Source organism: Debaryomyces hansenii (assembly GCF_000006445.2).
Source record: "Debaryomyces hansenii CBS767 chromosome C complete sequence".
Classification (NCBI taxonomy): domain Eukaryota; kingdom Fungi; phylum Ascomycota; class Pichiomycetes; order Serinales; family Debaryomycetaceae; genus Debaryomyces; species Debaryomyces hansenii.
The window spans coordinates 140929-167092 of NC_006045.2; the positions used below are offsets into that span (position 1 = coordinate 140929).

The following is a 26164-nucleotide window of genomic DNA, read 5'->3' on the forward strand; positions in this document are numbered from 1 at the left end:
TATTGCCAAATAAAATATTATAAAGAAGTGATGATTCACTGATCACTTTTTTCAATATTTGTTGATAGTTATGTCTTCGAATATACGAAACCGCTTCTTTGCACCTATTGAACAAGCGAAATTTTCAAATCAGAATTTGTTTTTTTTAGAATGTTTCAAATTCCACGATTCAATTTTATTCGATTTTATTGTCATTATATATTCCAACAATCCCATCACTTGTGATGACTACGATTGCAATGCATCTTGAAATTGTTGCAATAATTCAATATATTGTCTTTTCCTAATTAGGCGATCGGTTCGATTTGAATCCTTTTTAGGAAAATCAGTTTTCCACTTACATTACCTAATTAGGCAATTATATATTTCATACACCGAAGATTGTGAACTACCCCGTCTAACAGTCGAAGCTACTCGGCATGAGCATTGCAAATGATACTCGTATACCATAGAAGAACAACATGCGAAAATTGTAAATAACGAAAGAAAGTGGGGCCTTAACGAAGCCTCTATGTAATTCCTCAATTAGGTATTTTTTTGGAGCCAAATGTTAATCAGCCTAATTTAAATTTAAGTTTACGGAAGAATGTCACAGGCTGTCTAGGAAATCAAGCTTCGTTAGTGCCGATAAAAGGGGGTGGTTGTATGCCGCTGAAGCCATTAGTTTAAGGATCAAGGACCAAGGATCTTGTGATACGGGTTTTCTCAGAGCCATATTGTAAAAAACAAAAGAATGCTCCTTTTACGAGTATAAGGCACATATGATAATACAAGGGAGGAGTAGGTGTATATCTCACATTTTTATCAATATAATTGTTCGGACATTTAGCTAGCCGATGATGAGACACAGAGCTCAAAAAGTTATTGTGAAATAGATGTCTTACGGGGCCTTGTATAGTAAAATAAAAATATACACAGTTATATTTATTTATAGGTTTAAGCAAATACTCATACCTTATATATATATAATAGAGTATATTAGTAGTTAATCCAGAGGCTGTAATGTAATTCTTTGGGAGTGGCATATGGTGAATGCGAATTATGTATGCCCGAGTCCAATTGTAGAGGTAATGGGGGTATTCGAATAAGTAATTGTTCCAGAATTCAGTATCTAACGAAATATTTTAAGGATGTACCAGAAGCATACGAGCGTGAAAACAAATGCGGCCCAGAAAAGCCATTTGTCTTGCTTAGCTCGTTTTTCGATAGTACGAATAGTTCCCTGACTGACACCTAATGTTACGAGTCCATCTTCAAACTTACTTTGAAGCCTTCTTAATGTTTCATTCTGTTCGACGATATCTTCGAATGCCTGTTGTCCCATGTCCAAAATGTGATCCAATTGCTGAGTACCCCTAGCCAATGATGTTTTTTCCTTATATAAGCCTTCTTGGTAAGACATTTGCTGTTGCTGTTGTTGCTGAGTTGGACCGGTGTCATACGGATTTTCACCGTATTGTTGTCGTTGAGTAGTATGCCGACGTCCTAATAATTCTTGTTTGTTTGTTTCTTGGAGTGCCTGATCTCTTTGCTTCTTTAATGAGTCGAATTTAGAAGTGAAATCTTGTAAGTCTTGATTGAATTTTGCTAATCTTGCCTCATGCTTTGCGTTACTTTCATCTTTTTTATTCTGTGCTACTAAATCATTATACTCTCTTATGGTTTTCTTGAATGCTGTTAATGACGTAGTTATGGATCCTTGTAATGATAGTGGGGAGGTGGACAAACTTTTTTCAAAAGACGACAAATCCTTTGTTATCAATTGGGTTTGCTTAATCCCATGATTATATAATGAATTCATCGTTATTATATGTATGGTACTTGATGTATTAATGGACGTGTTTGCTATAGTTATGTTGATATTCGATTTTTTTGTTACACAAAATAGCAATATCTTACTTTATGCCTGTTATCAGGTTTAGCTGTTACGGCTATACATCTCGATATAAGAGATTATATACATTGCCATGTCTTCTAAGAAACTACACTAACTTCCAAAAATTGTCGTAACATTATCGTATAAACAGTTAACCAAAAAATCTAACAAATGCTAACATAAGAGCAAACGTACCAGACGAAACACCAATCAACCATTGCATAACCTGGGTTTTCACAGACTTGATCTGCATTTGCATATTGGAGATTTCTTCGTCAATACGCGTGTAGGTATCTTCAATTTTCAGTTCATGAATAGAACTTTCCTCTCTTATTCTACCCTTTTCCAAGTTCAAGTCTAATCTGACACCTGCTTGGCTTTTCGTTATATCCTCCTTCAACCTATTCTTCAAGTTTGTTAAATCAGTCCTTAAATTCTCCTGTTCCTTCTTAAGGTTACTGAATTCAGACTTATCCATAGTTTGTAATTCACCTTTCAACTTCGCAAAGTCCACCTTCTGCTGATACGCAGTAGACGATAATGTTTCTTTAGTAACAAGATTCCTAGTTATGGAATATATCCCGTCATTAATTGCTTTATTTACTATATTGACAGCTGTTTCTGCTTGCTGTTCTGAAAATCCACCTTTCAGCTGTAATGTTTGCACAAATTTCTTAGTATCAAACTTAGTTATAGACATTAAATTCCGTCTACCAAGTAATTGAACGGGACCCACAATCGGCCTTATAGAATATGGTTTAACAATCATGATACTTAAATGTACTGTGATTTCTATTTGTTTATTCTATCACTTTCTTTATTGATTAGATGTCATGATGATTTTGTAACACAAAAAAATAATTCCTTATATTGAAAAACATTATATGGAAGAATAAGGTGATAGTCATGATTAGACATAATCTAAGGATTTCGAAGCAGTTATGCCGGTTTACAGAACTACGTGGTACTGGGGCTAGTATCAATCGTTTAAACGTTTTAAGATTCTATTCAGATGACAAATATAAGTCGATCGAAGATTTCAAGAAGCAGAAGAAGGATTATCGATTTGGACATAATTTTAGCAGTTTAGATGAACTTGACAACCAAAACCAGAAGCATTTCACTTCAGATATGCATTCTGACTCGTCGGATTTACACGAAAAGATTTCCCAATCTAGATACAATCAATTGGATGAAAATGACATTAACTCAATAATTGAAAATGATCCAAGATTAATTAATTTGAAGCCTGGGTCAGCGGAATACAAGCACCAGCAGAATTTGATTCATAAGGAATTCCATCAACGGGGCAAGAAGGAACAAGCTCGTTATGAGTTTATTGAAAGATTCAAGGGGATCGGTTTAGGGGCATTGGCACTCATGGGGATTGTTTCTATCCATCAAATAGTCATGAACTACGAATACCTCAAAAATAAAGTCATGTATAACTTCAATTATAGCGTTGATGATTCTAAGATCACAAGTTTGGATGATCCATCGAAAAATAAGAAAACAATTGACTATTTGACAAATAAATTGATCCGTGAATTGAGCAATGAAATAATCGCCAATCTTGAGAAGCTGAATGAAGTTTCGGGGTTGTATGTCTTTGGTTCCCATAACAGCCAGAAATTGCCATTTAGATTCAAATTCTTTGATGGTATGCTAATAAAGGATGTACAAATATTCCAGGACTATTTAGCGGTAATCAATGAAAAAGGCGAATTTTATCAATACCATAAAGGCTTAAAAGAACCGGTATTAACGAAATTAGGATCAAAAGTAACGAAGTGTCAAATTTCCAATGATATGGTATATTTATTGACGAAAAATGGTGAAGTTATTTATACTCCAAGATTGGATAAGTCTGTGTCTGGGTTTGATCGCTTGAAATCTAGGAATCTTTTGGGAATTTCGTCAACGAAACCTTTCAACAAAGTATGTTTTTTAAAGGATGGCTCGAAACAAGGTTTTTTGAGCAGAAATGAATCAATTAAGGATATTGCAGCTGGACAAAGTCATATATTAATGCTTTCAAGTGAAGGAAGATTATTCGTCGCCAATACAGCGTTGGACCCAAGTAATTTTATGAACTACGGACAGTTTGGATTACCAGCATTATCTCCATTTGGTGAGAATTTTGATCAAATTCCTAACAACCAGGCATTTGAATTAAAGTTATTAAATAATGAAATTCTTACGAATAAAGATGGTGCCAAATCCATCAGGCCAAGAAGCTTTGACAGTATTGCTGCAGGTAAATTTCACAATATAGTTGTCGATACTGAGGGTAATGTATGGTCATGGGGTAAAAATACATTTGGTGAATGTGGATCTGAAATTAGTTATAAGACTGATTTCCAACCTGTCCCAAAGAAAGTATTCACTACTGCGGACTTCTTTTCTTTCACGAAGAACACTTTACCAGGTAAACTTGATACCCATAACTGGAATGTCGAGAATGTTTATGCTGCCGATGAATCATCGTATGTTAAGTTGAAATATAGTGATGAGACAAATGAAGCTGAAAATCAGCATGTATTAATAAGTTTTGGTAACGGCTTAAAGGGACAGTTAGGCTCAAGTAGGTTCATGCATGTTTGTCCTCAACCACAGATTGTTAAATCGCTCAATAACTTGAGCGAATATAATGAATTTGCAGGGAAGGTTGTTAATATTGGCATTAAGGATGTGAGTATCGGTAATAACCACGGTTTCGTTACATTGAACAATATAGGTGATTATAAAGATGTCCTTACATTTGGAGATAATGAATTTGGCCAATTTGGTAACGGTAAAGTTGCAAAAAGCAGTAAACCTGTCAGACTTCCAAAATTAATTGAACCAGAGGATTTCAATAATGCTGAATTGACCAAAAATGATAAGAAAGTACAGAGGAAATTAGTCCGAAAAGTAAATGACACCACAACTAATAGGTTGCAACTATTGGATGGAGTAAAATTAGCTAATGGAACATCAATTGAACAAGTGATTTTTGCCGGCGATGATTCTTCCGCCATTTTCTACAAACGTAAATAGTACATTGAAAATATCCTGTGAATAAACAACATGCCATATATTTATTAACGACAAATGTATTACGAATATTCTATTAAAATTACAAAGAAACAATCAAAAATCAACCAGTCAAACGGCGCGCTTAATTCAAGCCAAATTCTTCGTTTAAAATCTTCATGGTCTCCTCAGGGTTTTGAACAGCGTGACCGATAGTTCTGCTATCGTTGTAAATTTCGTAATCGTTACCACCTTCGTAAGACTTGTCACCAAAGAAGTGAATCTTCTCGAAACCTTCATCTTCAACGTGTTGTAAACAGTAGGTCTTATCCCAACCAGTTGGGAAAACATCAAAGGAAATTTGACCACCAATAGAGTAAGTTAAACCGTAGTCGGCGAAGTTTTCCTTCAAAGCATTGACCATCTTAGATCTGATGTTGTGTTCTTTGTCGTAATTTTCGAACTGGAGTCTTTCAGCAGTTGAAGCGTTTCTACCGACTGGGGAAACGTTGATCATACCAGCTCTGAATTCAATAAAAGTACCTCTTCTAACTGGAATATCAATATCCGATAAGTATCTTAAAATAAACTTGACTAATTTATTGTACTTTTCTTCACCAATCCAACCGATAAAGGACTGAGATGCCAATTCTTTACCTAACTTGTAAGCAGTTAATCCATTTTCGGAGAAACAGTAATCGAAGTCATTCAAGACAGTTGGTCCTAATTGTTCGACTTGTTTAGCTAAATCTGAACCACCGACGAAACCAATAACGACCTTTTCACGCAATTTTTTTAAGGTCTTCAACATTTCATCAGAGACACCTAATCTTGCTGGGGTTAAAGTACCGTCAACATCGAATAAGACTAAAGTTTTTGGGCTTTCCTTGTGAGCAAATGACATATTTGTAATTATATTGATTTTGAATCAAAGAGCAAGAAGTAATGAAAAAAAAACGTAAATATGTCCAATATTTATATGAGCTGGCGCTTTTAACGCGTGGCACAAAATTTTCATTTCCGCGTATAATAGTATCAGAATCGACATACAATGCTTCTGTAAGGGGAAACATCACATTGATAGACTGTGTCTTGATGATTTTGTCTTATAATTAGTTGAGTAAGAAGATTTGAGGCTGTAGACAGAGTTTTTTGACTATTAATAGTACGTGGAAATCATGAAAATAAAGCTTGCGTGTCCTTTAATATCTGTTTTATGAAGTACGGCTTGTGTAACGTATTATGCCGGAATTATGGAGTGAAAAATGTATTCTTAGACGTAGACAAGCATCATAATCGTATATCTTTGTGAGCGGTAGAAAATTAAGATATAGCTTGAGTTAAAATTGAGATTAATAGATGGAAAGCTTATCTTCAAGGGTCAATATTCAAACAAGAGAATGGAAAGCATGGAGGATGTACTATTACTTCAGGTGTAAAGGTAACTCCTGGAAACGTAGATGAGTTGGGTATTCAAATTAATAAGAATATGTTTGGTAGGGTATTCGCATTGCTGCAAATTGATGTCGGTAGCGCAAGCAATTTAACTACCATATAAAATTATAATGTTAGCTATTTGTTGGCCACATTGAAGCAACTAATTAGAAGAATAAAGTACTATTAACGATGGCATCAATGTACTTTTCAGGGAAGAATAGTAATGAGATCTTCTATGATGACCCTGATAATCGATGTATCCACATATATAAATCTTTATTTATTGAACTTCTAGACGATGAAGAACAAAATGCAAGGGTCTATTTGGACACCGCTTTTGAAAATCAGAGATTTAAACGAACACAAGGTATTACCTGCTCCAAAACGTATAATTGATAAGTTTTCAGCATCGGTTTCGGTTGGAAGTACGCCGGACTTGCCAGCACTTTATTATATCACCAATGCGATGGTAGCGGCTGAATTTCGAGAGATTAATAGTAATGAATTCAAGATTAACTTTCTTGCACCGCTAGATACCGCTATCAGAGAATCGGATATTTGTGACATATTTTCGTCTCATATGTATGCTTATCCAGTAGCAGAATCAAAAAACGAGGAATGGATTCAAAGATACTTCAATGGGCGAATACTGGCGCCAGTTGAAACTCTTTACCAGTCCATTTGCGGTCGACACCATGTATTTGGAGGATCATTGACTGTGAAGCCATCTTTTACTAATGAGAAGAATTTACTGTTTAAGCCCGACACAATTCACTACCTGACAAATAAGCTGGCTTCGCTGTATGAATTCCCTCATATATATTTTGGGTTGGGTGATTATAAAACAGAAAGTTATTGTTTACCGCAAGGATTTGGAGAATTGAAAGCAGCTACAAAAGATTACAAGCATAAACTGTCGAGTACTAGGATGTTAAGAAAGATGAAAGCTCCGCCCGTTTTTGAGAATTAAACAGAGTGGTCCCGAGGGGTGGTATGTGCGCTAGTGCTACGGAAATATTTGTACCAGGCCTTCCTATGTGGTACCGATAGAGTGTTAGTTTCTGATTATCAAACGTTTTCAGGATTTTTCAAGTACAAGATTGTAAGAGACGATGATGTTGGCGATAAGATGGTTATAGACTACTACGTTATCAATGACCCTGAGACAATTGCAGATGGAATTACATTAAGGTTTGCAATATCTGGATTCTTTTATAATAACGAGGCAGATGCACTCAAAACCATGGAATCACTAAAAGAAGTATATAAATTAAGATGTATAGAACAAGGATCAACGCAGAAAGAAAAGGGTGATCCCCTACGTAACATTGTACCTAGACCGGCGGAAAAGTCTAAGTCTAAGTCTACGCCCACTAGTGGCAAAACAAGTGAAAAGTCCCATGGAAATCAGCTTTAGGGCAAACTAAAGCCGATTGAAGAAGACGATGAGTATGATGACTTTGATGAAATCCACGGAAACACATATTGCCAAATAATATACGATCCTGTCAAGGCTTTTCCTAGTATAGGGCTGGACCTTCCGTCGCCAGTATTTGTTAAGTTGTATAATTATCCAGAGATGGCACGGGAACATTTTCCAAGACGACAGAGCTACTACGATATGTTTATAACGGAATTCGAGATCAACGAAATGCTTGCACAATCTCGCTTTGCTTCAAATTATGCGAGACTTATCATGTCTGGATATTGGAAAGGACTACCAAGTCATTCGATGCATATGTTTGAATACATAGGTAAAGAGAAGCCTATTGATGAATGGGACGAGAAAGTATATTACAGTATTAAATCAAGACTTGAAGAGATACATCTGATGGGAATATCTCACAATGATATGAGGTCCGACAACATACATGTATCTGTGATGGGAAAGATCACATTGATAGACTTTGGATTAGCGATCTATCCTTGTAGTGAGGAGGATAAGAGGTGCGATATCGAGGCTCTCGACCGGTTATTTTCTGATTTTAGTTGCGTTAGAAAAGGCGTAAATTATAGACGTTTCTACTAAGCTCGATATATTTGCTCCTGTCTAGTTGCCATTTAATACAACATGACTTTGACAGGAAATGGAATTAAGCTAATGAAACATGGGGACAATTGATAGCTTTTCTGCGATACCTACCTAAATTATGAATCTACTCTAGATTTTCAAATATTCGTGGCTTAGGGTCAAATTGCAAAATTCTTGCGAGTTCTTCCACATCAAATGACACTATGTACTATGATTGGCTAGGTTATATCTGTAGAATCTCCCAATGAATATTGTATATGTTCTAATAACCAAATATTTACGTAGATTATGTACGTTTGTTTCATTTTATTATGTTTCAATAAAATTCGTTACTTACTGAAGATCTATTCCATCTTATAAAATGCCTTAAGGTTGGTGCTTCAATTGGCCAGGTAATTTCTTTATTTCAAGACCAATCCTGACTATTACATAAGTCCAAATGGAACTGAGTTACTTGCGTTGTATCAATTCCACCAAACTATATGTACAAGGAAAGCATCAATTGTATGGATACATAGGGAGACATTTTATGAGGATACACCAAAAACGAGGCCATATTCTCCGTTTTGGCTTTTACACCAGTTCCTTCGGCAATGAAAGTTTTGACAGAAAGATATGATCCTGATCTAAAATTGAAAATAGATGAAGCTTCAAAAAACACATGATGGCACGAATATGCTGTTCCTCACGCAGGTGTTAGAGATAAAAAAGTTAGGCGTCGTAGAGCAAAGGAATATGATAATATATTTAACAGCCATGCAGTTGGTTGCACTACCCTATTAGTTTCGCAGTAACGAGGATAGTCTAACAAATTTCTAATATAGTAGTACTAACGATGACATCAATGTACTTTTCAGGGAAGAATAGTAATGAGATCTTCTATGATGACCCTGATAACCAATGCATCCAGATATATCCATCCTTATTTGCTGAACTTGTATCTGATGGCGAACAAAACTCAAGGGTCTTTTTAGACACTCCACTCTTGAAAATTTGGGGTATAGATCAGCCTAAGATATTGCCTGCTCCAGAGCATATAATTAACAAGTTTTCAGCATCGGTTTCGGTTGGAAGTACGCCCGACTTGGTAGCTCTTTATTATATCACCAATATGATGGTAACGGCTGAATATCGAGAGATTAGTAGTAATGAATTCAAGAATAACTTTCTTGCACCGCTAGATACCGTTATCAGAGAATCGGATATTCGTGATAGAGTTTTGTCATACATGTATGCTTATCCAGTAGCAGAATCAAATAATGAGGAATGGATTCAAAAATATTTCAGTTGGTATATACTGAAAGCAATTAATAGTCTTTACTTGTTCACTTGCGGTCGGCACCATGTATTTGGAGGGCCTCTGACTATAAAGCCATCATTTACTAATGAGAAGCATTTACGTTTTAAGCCTGACATAGTTCACTACCTGACAAATGAGCTGGCTTCACTGTATGAATTCCCTCATATTTATTTTGGGTTGGGTGATTATAAAACAGAAAGTTATTGTTTACCGCAAGGCTTTGAAGAATTGAAAGCAGCTACAAAAGATTACAAGCAAAAACTATCGAATATTAGGCCATTGAGGGCGATGAAAGCCCCACTTGTTTTTGAAGATAAGATTGAAAATAAAAGCAGCAGAGTAGAGTGGTCTCCGAGAGTGATATTTGCCTTAGTATTACGGAAATACCTTTACCAGGCTTTCCTCTGCGGTACCGATAGAGTGTTTGTTTCTGATCATCAAGCATTTTCTGGGTTTTTCAAGTACAAAATTGTAAGAGACGATGAAGTTGGCGATAAGATGGTCATAGACTACTACGTTATTAATGATCCTGAGACAATTGCAGATGGAATTACATTAAGGTCTGCAATAGCTGGGTTCTTTTATAATAACGAGGCGGATGCACTAAAAACCATGGAATCACTAAAAGAAGTATATAAATTAAGATGCATAGAGCAAGGATCAACGCAGAAAGAAAAGGGTGATCCACTACGTAACGTTGCACCTAGACCGGCGGAAAAGTCTAAGTCTAGGCCCACTAGTGGCAAAACAAGTGAAAAGTCCCATGGGAATCAGCTTAAGGGAAAACTAAAGCCGATTGAGGAAAACGATGACTATGATGACTATGATGAAATCCACGGAAACACATACTGTCGAATAATATACGATCCTGTCAAGGCTTTTCCTAGTATAGGGCTGGACCTTCCGTCGCCTGTATTTGTTAAGTTATATAATTATCCAGAGATGGCACGGGAACATTTCCCAAGACGACAGAGCTACTACGACATGTTTATAACGGAATTTGAGATCAACGAAATGCTTGCACAGTCGCAGTTTGCTTCAAATTATGCAAGGCTTATCATGTCTGGATATTGGAAAGGACTACCAAGTCATCCGATGCATATGTTTGAATACATAGGTAAAGAGAAGCCTATTGATGAATGGGACGAGAAAGTATATTACAGTATTAAATCAAGACTTGGAGAGATACATCTGATGGGAATATCACATAACGATATCAGGTCCGACAACATACATGTATCTGTAACGGGAAACACCACATTGATAGACTTTGGATTAGCGATTTATCCATGCAGCGAGGAGAATAAGAGGTGCGATATTGAGGCTCTCGACCGGTTATTTTCAGATTATTTCAGTGACAGTCACAGTCAAAATAATTCCGATAACGATACTTGTGCTGAATGGAATGATGATGTGAACTCCACGCGCGAAGCAGTTTTTGATGAACTGATTGCAGGGTCTGATGATACCCCAGAGACTACCAAGTTGGATTTCAATCAAAAGGGATGATGATACGAATAAAATAAGTTGCATCTAGAATTTTCCCATGTTTTACGTATAATATCGCGATGAAACGTTGAAATAATTGATTATTATGCTGGAGACGTTTACTAAAATCGTGAATATGTCTAGATTTTCAAGTATTCGTAGCATAGAGTCAAATTGCGAAATTCGTGCAAGCTACTATTCCACATCAAATGACATTATCTACTACGATATAGCTATACCAGATCTGTATAAATGCGCAATTAAAAATGAAAGGTTGCAGCTGCTTCTTCACTTAAGCTCTTCTATTCATTGCTTTACGCACTAGCCGCAGTAAGAATTCTATAATAAATTTTTCAGTAGCATCATGGTGTTTTCTGATAAATCACATCCCTATAAAACCAACTGTCATTTCAAACTGAGTCTCATTATGATTCTTACATTTGTTGTCAAATTGTAAAAGATATTCTAATAACTAAATATTTACGTATGTTACGTACATCTTCTTTATTTTATTATGCTGTAATCAAGTTCGTCACTGGGGAGCCATACAATTTTATAAAATGACTTAAACGGTAGTTCCATCAATTGGCCAGACAGCTTCTTCGCCATAATTCCAGTGAACAGCTTTGGTTTGGGTGTATTCCTTCAAACCCTCAATACCTAATTCACGGCCGAATCCGGATTGCTTCATACCTCCAAATGGGACGGCATTGCTTAATGCCATATAATGATTGCACCAAACAGTACCTCCACGGAGAGCATGTACCATGCGCATGCATTGGGAAGCATTTTGAGAGAATACACCAGCGGCAAGACCATATTCTGTATTGTTCGCCTTTTCAACAGCTTCTTCCTCAGTACTAAAACTTTGAACAGTAAGAACAGGTCCGAATATTTCTTCATCGACGATTTTCATGCCCGGTTTACAATCTGTGAAAATTGTCGGAGAAACATAATAACCATTTTTAAATTGAGCTGATAAATGAGCCAATCTTTGTTCCCCACCAGTAAAAAGAGTAGCACCTTCTTCTATACCCGATTTAATATAGGATTGAATTTTTTCTTGTTGTTGTTTAGATACTTGGGGTCCTTGGAAAGTTTTGATGTCAAATGGATCACCAATAACGTGTGATTCAAAATTCGTTTTAAGTTTTGCAAGGAATACATCTTTAATAGTGTCTTGAACGAATAATCGAGAACCAGCACAGCAATCTTGACCATGGTTGAAAAGAATACCTTGACTGACCCAGTTTACAGCTTGATCAATATCAGCATTGTCGAAGACAACTACAGGTGATTTACCTCCAAGCTCAAGAGTAACTTTTTTGAGATTACTCTTAGCAGCCGCTTCCATAATGGTACGTCCAGTGACGGTAGAGCCCGTGAAGGCAATCTTGTCAATATCCATATGAGATGAGATAGCTTTTCCAGCTACAGCACCCAATCCATTAACAATATTAATAACACCAGGGGGAAAACCTGCTTTGGCTGCTAATTCAGCTAAAACGAGAGCACTTAAAGGAGTCTGTTCAGCCGGTTTCATAATAACAGTGTTACCAGCGGCCAAGGCAGGGCCCACTTTCCAAGCAAACATCTGGATTGGGTAATTCCACGGAATAATTTGACCACATACACCAATTGGTTCAGGTCTAGTAAAGGCTAACTTTACTCCTTCTTCTTGCTCGATAGTGCGGCCTTCAATCTTATCAGCAAGACCAGCATAGTAACGAAGGCACGCAATACTATCTTTAATATCGACATCACGAGCCATCCATACCGGTTTTCCATTATCAAGACTTTCGAGTTCTGCAAGAGTGTCGATATTGGCATCTATCAAATCTGCCCATTTGTGAAGGGCTTCACTACGTTGTGAAGGTGTACTTTTCTTACCCCATGTAGTTTCAAAAGCTTTTCTAGCAGCTTTAACAGCATCATCAATATCTTCAGCAGTAGCAGCACTAATAGTGGCCAATGGTTCTCCAGTGGCAGGATTTGGAGTAGTCAATTCATTTCCATTTTTGGCTTGTCTAAATTCGTTATTGATAAATAAACCTGTTTTGAAAGAAATACTGTTACCAGTGGGAGTTTTAAGTGTAACTAACATGATTATTAGCGTAAAATATTAGTAAGTGGCAATTATGAAAAAAAAAAAACAATTATTAACTACGTATTTCGTTCATATTTTATATGCTACGTACTCTATATAAAATGGTCGGACTGAGTGGGGACTGTGGACACATCTTGCACTTATCATTGCACTATAATATCAAAACGTTTTATCTCGTGTTTATCTCGGAAACACCCCGAAAATTTTCAGATCATGAAACCCCATGTCGGAAGGTTTCCGAAAACATTTAGAAACAACCCCCCAACGAGAGATATCCTTAGGATCCGGAGATCTACCAGGAGGGGATTCTGTAGATGGCTCCCATATATGCTTTCCGCTTATAAAAGGGTACTAGAACTCGTTACAATTCAATTCGATTCGATTCAATTCAATTCAATTCAACTCAATCAAAAGGCCCATCTCTACCGTTTATTTTGAAATATGAATCGTGCTGTTACTTATGACGATAAAGTCCATTGCATTGCTGATCTTGAACTTGAAGCAAATAAAAAGCTTCCTCCAATGGTTCGTGATTTTTATGGTGGAGGTTCCATGGATCTTAATACCGTTCGAGAAAACAAATCTGCTTATGATCGTTACAGTTTAAGACCAAGAGTAATGGTAGATGTTACCGAGGTGGATACAAGTACTACTTGTTTGGGATCTAATGTTGCATTTCCATTAGGGTTTTCTCCATCTGCTAATCATGGACTAGCTCATCCTGATGCCGAACGTGGTACGTCCAGAGCAGCTGCTAAGAAGAAGATTAATATGGCACTTTCAAGTTGGACCAATACTTCTCCAAAAGTTGTCGCGGAACAAGGTAAGGATGCTGGTATCTCATATGCCCATCAATTGAGTGCTGTTAAAGACCAAGATGTAACTATGTCCATTATTCGTAATGCAGAAGCTTGTGGGTATAAGGCTATTTTCTTGAGTGTTGACTGTCCATTGTTAGGAAGAAGACTAAATGAAATGAAAAATACCTTTACTTTACCTTCGAATTGTAAATTCCCATGTTATCCGTTTATCAAAGGGGGTGACATGGTGAGCAGTGATGATCGTACTCAATATGAAACTACGCTCACCTGGTCTTATATTAAAGAATTAAAGAAGAAGACCAATATGGAAATTTGGTTAAAAGGGATCCTCACTGGTGAAGATGCTGAAATGGCCGTTAATGCTGGAGCAGATGGTATTATTGTATCGAATCACGGTGGAAGACAGCTTGACGGTGCCTTGTCCACGTTGGATGCATTACCTGATGTTGTTGCGGCAGTTAATGGTAGAATCCCAGTTCACATTGATGGGGGCATTAGAAGAGGAAGTGATATTTTCAAAGCTCTTGCCTTAGGCGCTGACCATTGCTGGGTTGGCCGTGTTGCCGTTTGGGGGCTTGCTTATAAAGGAGAAGAAGGTGTTTCTATTGCATTAAATATTTTGCATGATGAATTCCGTTTAGTTATGGCATTAATGGGTTGCACTTCTGTCAAAGACATCAAGCCAGAACACCTCGCTAGGATGTCTTCCGATGGAAGATTCCACAAGGTTACACGTATAGCGGAAGCTAAGTTATAGATACGTAAAATACCTAGAACAAAGCTGAATATAAGTAAATTACTAATTAGGTTACGTTAATAAACTCAGGATATTTTTTTGATTTTCTCTTGTCGTAGAGTGCTGGGAGTTAATTTTCTTGGGTTACTCTAATTATTATATTACAAATTTCTACAAAATGACTGAACAGAAAAAGCAGTTATCTCATTATGTTGGTATTTGCTGCTGGTAATTATCTGATAGCTATTAATTTGACGAATGCTCTTGATCTATCAATGCTAATTCCAGTTATATTAAGGTTCAACGTCTTATTGTCGCAATCTACGTACTATAATATTAGCCCATGTTAGATTCATTTTTTTATATCTATATAGACCTGACTTGATTGAATAAAAAAACTATTTGTACTTTCTCTTTTCAAGAATCTTTGAGAGTTTTTCAATATCTTCATCCTCTAACGGGAGAGTTGGGAGTCTGAGGGGTCCAGCGGATTGTCCAATAATATCAAGACCTGTCTTAATACCAGCTGGATAATTAACGCTCTCCAAGAAATCACTGACTTCCCAAAGGAATTTCCACTGCTCTCTAGCCTCATCAATGTTCTTCTCCCTTGAGAAAGTGTTCCAAAGCTCAACACATTCCTTTGGAACAATAGATGCAATACCCCAGACAATAGCTTGAGCCCCATGGGACATGGAAAAGAAAGTTAAAGTATCCCATCCATTGAAAACAGTAATCTTATCAGAAGGGTTGGTAAGAAGATCTGCATGTTCCTTGGCATTACCAGAAGTATCCTTCATATAATCAAAGCCTTTAATCTCACCTAATTGTCTAACTTGATCAGCAGTAAGGTGAACCCCAGTCGCACCTGGCAAATTATAGTACATGACAGGAATTGAGATGGATCCACAGACATCTTTATAAAATTTATAAAGAGCCTTGAAAGAAAGAGGATCGTAGAATGGAGGGACAATCATAACTGCAGTAGCGCCCATTTTTTCAGAAAACTGAGCCATTTCAATAGCGTGTTGAGTGCTGTTACTACCAAGACCTGCCACAACTGGGATTCTTCCTTTCGCAGCATCAATATAAGCCTTAATGACACTCTTGTGTTCTTCCGTTGTAAGAGCTGGAAATTCACCAGTAGTGCCCGTTGTTACGATACCATGAATTCCAGCATCAGCAAGTCTGTCAACTTGCTTTGCAATATTTGGAATATCAATTCCTTTAGCATCCGTAGTGAGAGGAGTTGGAACAGCAGCAAATATACCTTGAAGTTTAGTCATTATTATTATTATTATTATTATATGTTTTAATGAATTGGAACTAGAAAAGGAATAGAATATGGCCCCTTTTAAGTTCAATGGAATTCATGTATTATTTACGAAAGAATTTCATGAGTAGACCTATAAACGGAAAGTGTCCGATAACTTTAAGGCTAAATTTCGGCACCTGTCCGTTACCGTACGGGGATTACCGCAAAATTAAGGTACACATCATAATGCTTCTTACTAAATGTATATGTTCCTCATTTTGGGTTTCCGGACGATCTCCGCAAAACTGATATGTTTGAGTGGGGTGAAAATTGTAATGGGTAGAGTCAATAAAAATAATCAACACAAGCTCGTTAAGGATGTCTTTGTTAATAATTGTTATCATCTAAAAACATTCCCAAGTTACAAGATAAGAGTTAGCGGGGAGATAAATGAAATGAGATAAAACGAAGATAGAACGCTAAAATACTACGGTATTCTATAACTATTCATGCAGTATGTCAAGAATTGAATTAGAAGAAAAAATGTTTAAAGGTAATATCACGATTAAGAAGGAGGTGACTATTGATGGTAACCTGGAAAATGGGTCCATGTTTGATGTGGAAGACGATAATGTGTTCGTAAATAATGGCGAGGGCCCTGATTTCAGAGGTGTTTCTTGCTTGGGAGGTGCAGTTTTGATCGCAAAAATTCAATTTGGTTTAGGTGTGCTTGGCTTGCCTCAAACTTTTCAAGTATTGGGATTGGTCCCCGGTTTAATAAGTCTCATTGGTTTATGTATCCTAAGTACATGGGCGGGGTTTGTTATTGGCAAGTTCCGCCTTTCTCATCCACAAGTTCACAATGTTGGAGATGCTGCTTATCTTTTGTTTGGTAAGTACATCGGTGACCTATTCGGATTTGCGTTTTGGCTCCAATATACCCTTTTATATGGTGCTGCGGTACTTACTCTTTCCATTGCTTTCAATACATTTAGTGATCACGCAGTTTGCACTACTGCTTGGGTTGGTATTAGCGCTGCCATGGCTCTCATTGCAGGCCTTGTTATACGTACTATGAAAGTTTTATCATGGTGTGGTTATGTTGCGGTAATATCAGTTTTCCTTGGCGTTTGGGTTGTTGCAATCGCTTGTTTAACTCAAGATACTCCAGCTGCAGCTCCAAAGTCGTCTGAACCTATCGATACAATGGTCCAAGCAGTTGCTACAGGCTCAACTTACTCAGCTATTTCCGGTGCTGTTGCTACTCAAGTTTTAAGTCTTTGTGGTACGCCTTCATTTTTTATAATTCACGCTGAAATGAAGGACCAAACAAAATATGTTAAATCACTTCTCATGGGCCAAGGGTTTGTTGCTTTTAATTATATTGTAATTAGTTGTATTGTTTACGGAAAGGTGGGACAATACGTTGCATCGCCATCTCTTGGATCTGCTGGTATGTTAATTCAAAAAGTAGCATACGGAGTTTCATTCCCTGCACTTTTCTTTGCATGTTTTTTCCAAGCTCACCTTTCAGCGAAATACGCACTTGTTCGTATTTTAAAAGGTTCTGTGCATTTACAAAGTAATTCTAAAACCCATTGGGCGGTTTGGATTAGTATGATGTCATTGGTTATTGCTATAGGATTTGTAGTAGCTGGTGCTATTCCATTTTTTGATGATTTATTAGGATTAATTGGTGCACTTCTTGGGACAAGTTTCACCCTCATAATCCCAGCATTCATGGCTTTATATCAATTAGGTATAGTGTCCGATGAGCCTACATATAGTGGCTTAACATGGTTAAAGAAATCTCAAAAGGAATGGAGAAGTAGTAAAGCTAACACCTTGACTGTTCTAGTGTCGTTTTTCGCAATAATTTGCGGCATTTATATTTGCGTCTCAGGAGTGTACGGGTCTGTTGCATCTATTGTTCAAAGTTATGCCGACGGCCTTGTTTCCAGTGCATTCTCCTGTGCAGATAATAGTCGCTGAGGCAAAAAGTTGCAAATTATTCTATATATATGTACTGAATTCTATTTTACAATTTTAATCCGGTGTAGATGCCTAATGGTTCCTATCCATTAATATTTACAATGATAATTGATTGTTTCACTCAGTATGAGTTTTATTTAAGGCAAATATTGATTATGACCAGCTTTTACGATTACACCCGTTAATTTTGATCCAGAAAAAAAAAAATCTTCCAAGACTAAAGCTTTCATATTAAACTATATTTTGGGTAGAAGGAAGGGGTTGATTAAAGATCTTGGGATCTTTGAATGTATCGGGAAAAGATGAACAAACTTTCGGGAATAGTCCGAAAACGATAAGAGTATTTAGGTTGTTAAGCCGGCATATTTAGAATTGCTTAGATTGTTCTCGTTTCCACATACCGTAAATGATTACATGTTCTTACGCGGCAATATGGCGGGTTATAAATCTTGATTCTGACTCCTTCTTTATTTCTAGTTACAATGTAAAATTGACTATTCCTTTCATATTAGCTACTAAAATTGAATATGCACAAGGGTTCAAAATATTATGCACAAATAATCATATAATGAATTGCACTAAATGATGTTATCGCTATTCATATTTGCCGTTCATCGACTGGCCCATTATATTATGGGGATAGTATGGGAGCATATTTTCATTTAAAAGCAAAATAGAACCTCTGAAAAGTTGTTGGTCGATGTTTTTTAATGGGAAGTATGATCAGTATTAGCCAAGATAGAGAGAAAGACTCAGACAAGGCCAAGTACAAAGTCAATGGAAAGACTCAGGGGGAGATTGAGGAGGCTCGTCTCAATGCTGTTAACGAAGATGATACGAACGACTCGAAGACATCAAGCGACGAATTTGAAGATGAGGATATCTACGATTTTGATGACAGTAACAATTATTCAACGAACTTTGTCGATGAACACAATCCTATGGGGTTGAGAAGACCTACTAAACAAGAATCGTCTTCATTAAGAAGAGTGTTGGGTAGAGCTGACTGGATTTGCTATTTGCTTTGTGTAGCCGAATTTGCTGAAAGAGCTTCTTACTACTCATGCCAGACTCTCTTGAGTAACTTTGTTACTAACAAATTGCCCGAGGGTAGCAGTACCGGTAAGCTTATGCCTGGTAGTGTTAATCCTGGTGCTTTAGGCTTGGGTGTGCCAACTGCAACCGCCATTACCTATACGTTGACATTCGTGGCTTATGTTGTACCATTATATGCTGGTTATGTCGCTGATGCTCAGATTGGTAAGTTTAAAGCGATATGGATTGGCGTTATTTGTGGAATAGTTGCTCATGTTTTACTTGTTGTAGCTGCCGCTCCTGCTGTTATTGCTGGAGGGCATGCTATTGTTCCAACTGCATTGGGTGTCATCATGTTAGCATTTGGAACTGGTTTCATCAAACCTAATTTGCTACCACTCTTGATGGATCAATACCCTGAGCTGACAGATGTGATTAAAGTTTTGCCTTCTGGAGAATCGGTGATAGTTGACCGTCAAAAGTCGTTGGAAAGGATGACGTTAGTATTCTATTGGTCCATCAATGTCGGCGCTCTTTTCCCAATTCCAAGTGTTTACATCGAAAGAAGAATTGGATTTTGGTTCGCCTTTTTCATTCCGATCATTATATTTCTCATTATTCCTTTTGTCTTTTGGTTCGTACATCCCAAACTTAAAAAGGAGGAGCTTCAAGGCTCTGTTCTTGTAAACACTAACAAAATCTTGAGAGTTCTGTTTAGAGGAAACTGGCTTAAGAGGTTGAAGCAAAGGACCTTTTGGGATTATGCGACTCCAACTAACATGAGGGCGAGAGGCGAAGGATACTTTAATATAAAGAAAAAGAAGCCGATCACTTGGACTGACCAATGGGTGTTAGATGTCAAGCAAATTGTTAATATTTGTAAAGTTTTTTTGTACTTCGTAGTATTCAATCTTTGTGATGCTAGTAGTAGTGGAGCAACACCAGCATTAACGGCACAGTCAGGATCTATGACGAGTGATGGAACACCTAACGATATGTACAGTAATTTCAGTGCAATGTCGATCGTTGCACTTATACCAATATTGGATTACGGTATTTATCCTTTATTGCGTAAATGGAAAATCAACTTTTGGCCTTCATGGAGAATCACTCTTGGTTTTCTCTTGGCTGCTTTGACCCAGGCAGCAGCTGCAATTATTCAAAAAGAAATTTATAACACAATTGAATGTGGAGAGCATGCCACAGAATGTGTAGAAAACGGAATCGTAGCACCGATTAATGCCTGGGTCCTGGTGACACCATATATTTTATCTGCTGCAGGTGAATGTTTTGCTAACACTTCCGCTTATGAATTGGGTTATACTAGAGCTCCATCTCACATGAAAGGCTTCGTCCAGGCATTGTTCTTATTTTCAACTGGTATAGCTGCAGCGATAGCTGATGCTATCAGCCCTGCTTTGAAAGATCCAAACTTGGTTTGGTATTTTGCAGCATTAGCAATTGTCGGTGGTGTATTTACTGTTCTTTTCTTTATTCATTTTAGAAACTTGCATAAGACTATGGAACACGAAAGCAAGATAAGAGCCATATTGATGCGTAAACAGGAGGGTGAAATAACTCTCGAACTCAACAACATGGAACTGGTCACGTCGACCACATGTGTTGCTGTTAAGCAATTGTGATCGAAAGAAGATATAAGTTATTACCTTTATATGATACCTTCATACTTAAAGGACATTAGCTGCGAAAAGTAGTAAGATAGTATCAAATCGTTATATTATCTAACCGAACATTTAGGTATATATAACATGAATCTAGTTCTAAATGAATAAATAACGTGTATACTACTGTTCGTGCGTTCTGTGGGAATTTCCCCGTTTGTCTTGCTCCAGAAGCAAAACAAAAGCCGCCTTATTATACGCAAGTGTATTGTATTCACCGGCGAAGGAACCCTATTCTAGTTTACCAAAAATTTTTAGATTGAAAGAAATTGTTCACTTGCCTCTGGTAAAGGATAAAGGAACCAACGCTCTAATTCGGCACCCAAATTAGCTTCAGACCAATCAGGTAATATGTCCAAATCACGAATTGGTTCGGCTTCAGCCGCAACATTAGAAATCGCTGCCAATCTTTCCATACTTGGGTCTTCAAACGTGGCCAATGGTTGCGTAGAATTATCGGAACCTGAACTTACTTCATTTAACCGATAATCTGGATCCTGAAGAGCCTGAGTTTTATCATTTGATACACTATGTGGTTGATCTGAGAAAACTAAATTATTACGGGAACGGTCTCCCTTCACAACAGTATACGAATCCTTATCGATTTGAAAATCAAGCATACCGTTACTTGTAGACGCATCAATGTCATGTTTAGAGTAATGCTCATCACCATAGCCATTAGAACGGCTTTCCCAGAATTGTATATTAGTTTCTTGAAGAACTGTTGAGTATTCCTGAACAGGAATTAACATATCTTCAATTTGTGTCGGTCTTGATACAGAAAGATTATCTAATTTTGCAATTTGACTCCAGATACATCTTTCATGACTATCATGTTGTGGTAAAGAAGGAGCTATACTAGTAATATGTTTAAGAACATTTGATGAGATCATTTCAAAGGCATTCCTTATTCGTTCATTGGCTCCTACCTCTAAAGCAGACAACGTTTCAAGCATTGCAGTGCAAGACTGAATTTGTAGAAAAATCTCAACAAACGATATGCACAATTGATGTGAATTTCGTCTCTCAGCAAGTTCTTTCAAAGAGCTAACGAAAGTTAACCCACACATGAAGAGATTTTGTACAGTAAGCCACGAAAAAACTGCTGATAATTCTCTATGCATCGTTTTCACTAGTTTCATGACCTCACCGGCAGAGTGGAATGCAACATGTAGTGCTTCATTAGATAGCTTTGGGCGATTAGGAGACGGGCGAAAAAGCAAAACAACGGCAATATGAAATTCTAACTCTGTCCACTCCTTCGTTATTAATGGAGTAGGAAGACAGAAACTACTACGCCAAAGTCTAAGCTGGTCATACATTTGCCAACTCCAATTAGTCATATCTTTATGAGGTAACTTTTCCTGATTCGCAGGTGCGTATAAGCGTTGGTGTATTTCAGATTGTAATCGATATATACGAATTTGCTGAATTTGAGCGACTTTTAGGTAGCATCGAGGACCAGGAAGTATCCCACGAACAGTAACTAGCATATCTTCAACCAATGCTGGACATTTAGCAGATATCCAAGAATCGGGAATTCCAATAGGTCTTCCCATCACCGTCGAGAGAATCCGATCAATACAGTAACAGGTCCAGAATATACGCCGACGAAGGTCCAAACTTAGCGGATCAAATTCTTGTGAGGGATTTGGTTCAGCATAGAGTCCCATTTCAGTTGCAAACCTCATAGCAGAACCTGAAAGTTGCCACAAATTTCCTGCCTTGGGAACCAATAGAGTATACTGCAATAATAGTAAAATGTTTTGAAGTTTTTCAATTCCATAACCCAATAGTACTCGGACACGAAGTTCTGTCGCTGATTTCCAGAAATCATGGGCAATTCGTCCAATCTCTGAAATGGACAGATGGGGCCGCCGAATTGAAGCAAGCGAAATAGCTATGACCATATGTACCTGAAAATGGTCTACTAAAGAAGCTTCCTTGGGTTTCTTCCGGCATCTCTCTAGTTGAAAATGAAACATACATTCATGTAGTACTGGATGGGCGCTATTCATCCACGTAAAATATCGTTTTGCCAATCGAGTGAGTATATTATAATCATAAGCAGTAATATCTGTAATCCTATTTCTTGAGTTGTTCCGACGACCCTGCTTCAAGAAATCTCGCCCAAGTTTAGCGTTAGCCATGTTCTCCTTTTCAATATTTATTTCCCTTGCGCTTTGTCTAAAAGATGAGCTTGAATATTGTCGGATTTCACTGTCGAGGTTATCACTTACCCGTGTGGCATCTCCCCCATTAAAAGTTGTTGCGAACAATGTATCCATCGTATCTCGGACAGAGTCTTCATTATCTTCATTCAAAGAATGTGGTGAAAGATCAGTTTCAGAACTTGTTAGACTTGAATGCCGCTGAATTTGAGACGGCGATGGAGATCTACTGGATATTGGCAATATCGATTGATCCTTCGAACGATTTTGATTACTTGACAATCTGGTTCGTTTATGTACGCGTTCTCTATTATCTTTCTGTTCTTCAAAAATACTTTGCTCTCCTTCAAAAGCCCGAATATGCTCTTCTAAAGACCAAACATAACCTCTAGTAACAGCTTTACCCAAAACCTTATCTTTGTTCATACATTCGGTCCCAGCCTTTACACAATTGGAGCATGATGGGAGCTGCGAATCACACTTAGTCTTCCTGGTACGACATCTCTCACAAGCCGGAAGTCGTCGCTGATTATTTTGGTTCTCTTCAACCATGATGTTGAATGTCAAGAATACTTCAAGAAAAGCTTTATGATTAGTGGATAATGTAGATTGTAGAATGGTTGAAGAACTCCAACTTTCGCGATCTTGGGGTTGCGGGACTCATCTCCCATATTTTCGGGTCTATATACGACAAAAACGATAAACCCCAACATGTAAGAGCTACAATTTCTCCTATAACATAGAATACGATATAGACATAGATGCGCGAGACGCTTTCCGAAGTAGATCGAAGTTAAACTCTTAGGCTGGCGAAAAACGTAAGATCCTCCTTTACACTCCGATACCTCCGACCACCGAATCATTTGAATTCTTAATTTGCAATAAAGGTGCAATTTCATTCCAGCACACAACCAAGATCCATTTTCATGGTTTCCACCTACTCAATTGATATAATTTGTAAGCGAATATTTATCAATTCACATCAATCATGTACTGAGTTTGTTGACTAATACTCATCGTTCGATTCACGATTAGCTATTACGGTGGTCTTTACGACCCATAGTATTGTATCTACATAATCGAATGGACATATACATATCTTATTGAGGAGATTATATGTTTCTAGGGCGGGATCAACTTCATAGTTATAACGAATGAGCCGACGAGAAAGATATCAAAATTCTCTAAAATCAAAATAAATTCAATACATATAACGAATACAACATAGTTTAAAAGATATTATGACATCCCTCCGCCTCAAAGACACAAATGTCCAACTCTATAAATCTTTTCTATAAATATGTAAACAATAATACTTTATACCTTACTAAAATAAAACATACGCCAGATATAACTCATAATTGTGGGCTTTAAAATATGCTCAAACTTACTCTCTAATTCTTTTTTAGTTTCATTCCTGTAAAATTCATAAATTTTCTTTTCTTGTGACACACTTGCTTCGCTTCTTAAGCTCTCAAAATATAATGAATTTGTTTCCGTTATCTTTTGAGGCTCTTCCGTATCAAGAATTCTAATAACTAATAAAAGAAGGAAACAAGCTAAAACACACGACCCAGAAAATATTTGGGTACGTAAGTAAGGCCTACTGCTTGATTCATCTCTCATACGATTATTTCTGCTACTAAGCAAAAAAATAATGCCAGGCTATTAACAGTCGACCATGCTGCAGGTATTTTATAGGGATCGTCAATTATATCCTCTGCTAGCGGTTACTCCATGGCATTTCCAATTCCAATAATAGCTCCTAATACAAGTACAAATGTAATCAAGGATCCATAATTGTCTGCATTAATCCAAAATGCCAATAGCAAAATGGCATTGATTAAATTGATAATTGCCGCAGTATTACAATGCCCAAATTTATCTGCTAAATACCCTAGAAATGGTCTACCGATTCACTAACCTGTATTAAACAAAGCTGTGAGAACTGCTCCTTGTTGTGATGAAAGACCCACCAGTCTCGCATAAGGTGACACTTTAAAGAGCATAAGAATATACCCGAGTTGACAAATTGAATACCATAATTAAAATAGATCCAATCGATTTAAAGACAACTTTATCAAAAATCAAGACTAAAGAGTTTCTAAATTGCTCTTTTTTACTCGATTCATAACGCATTCTGCTTAAAGGCTTATATGATTCTATTACAATGAATACAATCAATCCAGCAAAGAAGGTAACGAAACAAATCATTCGAAGTGCCCATTTTTGATCATCCAAATCCCCAAGCATTTTGTTGACACTAAAAAATAAGTCCTCCGAATCTACCACCACTTACTGTGACTCCCATTGCAGTAGCTCGTCTTTTTAAAAACCATGTGGTAATGGTAAGGCTTGCGGGAATGAAAGTTAGAGGAAAGGAGTCCAACCAAAATTCCCTGAAATAAATATAATTGCCAAAGCTTCCTCAAAAATGATGCCAATAAAAACCCGACAGTCTGAAGAATTATACTAATCCCTATCACAGTTCTTATACCTAATAAATTCGCTGCGATAGAGGCCCAGGGGGCTAAAAATTAGCCTAAGAAAACGACGATGCTTCTAACTAATGTAAAATATTTATCAGTAGCACCTTGAAAGGTATTGTGTGATATATAAAACTCCGTAACTAGCGCTTGTTCCCCAAGTTGCAAAATGGGAAAACATAGCTCCTATTGCTATAAACCACGCTTTTCCTCAGTCCGGAGGTTCAAAGTTCTCATATTCCTGGCCCGATATTTCAACTTCATTTCCCAATATTTCTTCGTCAGTTTCTGCTTGAAAATTTTGGTTTTTTGTTTTTGCAGCCTGTCCTTCAACAATCATAACAGCATAATATATAGGTCCTTATCGAATTTTGATATTCCGAATTTCAATAAAATTCATTCCATTTATAAGAATTTACATATTTGTAATCATCATCATTCATACCCCGTTAATACCCCTTCCGTATGAAGCGCTTGTTAGTTTGTCATATTTTACAATTTTCGGAAGTTCACCGAATTTGGTATGACACAAAATCATAATAATTTTGTGCAGTATTCTTTTGGAACTACTAGCCATAAGATATTTACAGAATTAGTTATAACCATAAAGAAGCGAGACATTCATCTTATCTCGGATAATGTCTTCATTTCAATATCAGACTTACAGCGTTGCATGTAGATGAGTCACGGATCTGCTGGATATTGGCAATGGCGATAGGACCTTTGAGACA

At 37.2% G+C, this 26164-nt stretch overlaps 11 protein-coding genes across 11 annotated transcripts; 5 read left to right on the plus strand and 6 right to left on the minus strand. All coding sequences in view use genetic code 12, as the record gives it.

Moving 5' to 3' along the window:
- Nucleotides 1–1111: 1111 nt before the first annotated feature.
- On the minus strand, nt 1112–1801 carry DEHA2C01452g (DEHA2C01452p; the record flags this gene model as incomplete). The annotated part of the gene is made up of 1 exon (XM_457745.1): nt 1112–1801. One exon carries the CDS (start codon nt 1799–1801, stop codon nt 1112–1114), a length of 690 nt encoding a protein of 229 aa, XP_457745.1.
- A 226-nt stretch (nt 1802–2027) lies between these two features.
- DEHA2C01474g (DEHA2C01474p) lies at nt 2028–2645 on the minus strand (the record flags this gene model as incomplete). The annotated part of the gene is made up of 1 exon (XM_457746.1): nt 2028–2645. The coding sequence occupies one exon, from the start codon at nt 2643–2645 to the stop codon at nt 2028–2030; it is 618 nt and encodes a 205-aa protein (XP_457746.2).
- Nucleotides 2646–2782: 137 nt separating this feature from the next.
- On the plus strand, nt 2783–4915 carry DEHA2C01496g (DEHA2C01496p; the record flags this gene model as incomplete). The annotated part of the gene is made up of 1 exon (XM_457747.1): nt 2783–4915. One exon carries the CDS (start codon nt 2783–2785, stop codon nt 4913–4915), a length of 2133 nt encoding a protein of 710 aa, XP_457747.2.
- Nucleotides 4916–5036: 121 nt separating this feature from the next.
- DEHA2C01518g (DEHA2C01518p) lies at nt 5037–5795 on the minus strand (the record flags this gene model as incomplete). The annotated part of the gene is made up of 1 exon (XM_457748.1): nt 5037–5795. One exon carries the CDS (start codon nt 5793–5795, stop codon nt 5037–5039), a length of 759 nt encoding a protein of 252 aa, XP_457748.1.
- A 3400-nt stretch (nt 5796–9195) lies between these two features.
- DEHA2C01540g (DEHA2C01540p) lies at nt 9196–11169 on the plus strand (the record flags this gene model as incomplete). Its single annotated transcript, XM_457749.1, has 1 exon — nt 9196–11169. One exon carries the CDS (start codon nt 9196–9198, stop codon nt 11167–11169), a length of 1974 nt encoding a protein of 657 aa, XP_457749.2.
- Nucleotides 11170–11713: 544 nt separating this feature from the next.
- On the minus strand, nt 11714–13252 carry DEHA2C01562g (DEHA2C01562p; the record flags this gene model as incomplete). Its single annotated transcript, XM_457750.1, has 1 exon — nt 11714–13252. The coding sequence occupies one exon, from the start codon at nt 13250–13252 to the stop codon at nt 11714–11716; it is 1539 nt and encodes a 512-aa protein (XP_457750.1).
- Nucleotides 13253–13696: 444 nt separating this feature from the next.
- On the plus strand, nt 13697–14833 carry DEHA2C01584g (DEHA2C01584p; the record flags this gene model as incomplete). Its single annotated transcript, XM_457751.1, has 1 exon — nt 13697–14833. The coding sequence occupies one exon, from the start codon at nt 13697–13699 to the stop codon at nt 14831–14833; it is 1137 nt and encodes a 378-aa protein (XP_457751.1).
- Nucleotides 14834–15210: 377 nt separating this feature from the next.
- On the minus strand, nt 15211–16098 carry DEHA2C01606g (DEHA2C01606p; the record flags this gene model as incomplete). Its single annotated transcript, XM_457752.1, has 1 exon — nt 15211–16098. One exon carries the CDS (start codon nt 16096–16098, stop codon nt 15211–15213), a length of 888 nt encoding a protein of 295 aa, XP_457752.1.
- A 485-nt stretch (nt 16099–16583) lies between these two features.
- Nucleotides 16584–18059, plus strand: DEHA2C01628g (DEHA2C01628p; the record flags this gene model as incomplete). The annotated part of the gene is made up of 1 exon (XM_457753.1): nt 16584–18059. One exon carries the CDS (start codon nt 16584–16586, stop codon nt 18057–18059), a length of 1476 nt encoding a protein of 491 aa, XP_457753.2.
- A 710-nt stretch (nt 18060–18769) lies between these two features.
- DEHA2C01650g (DEHA2C01650p) lies at nt 18770–20737 on the plus strand (the record flags this gene model as incomplete). Its single annotated transcript, XM_457754.1, has 1 exon — nt 18770–20737. The coding sequence occupies one exon, from the start codon at nt 18770–18772 to the stop codon at nt 20735–20737; it is 1968 nt and encodes a 655-aa protein (XP_457754.2).
- Nucleotides 20738–21030: 293 nt separating this feature from the next.
- DEHA2C01672g (DEHA2C01672p) lies at nt 21031–23499 on the minus strand (the record flags this gene model as incomplete). Its single annotated transcript, XM_457755.1, has 1 exon — nt 21031–23499. One exon carries the CDS (start codon nt 23497–23499, stop codon nt 21031–21033), a length of 2469 nt encoding a protein of 822 aa, XP_457755.2.
- Between the last annotated feature and the right edge of the window lie 2665 nt (nt 23500–26164).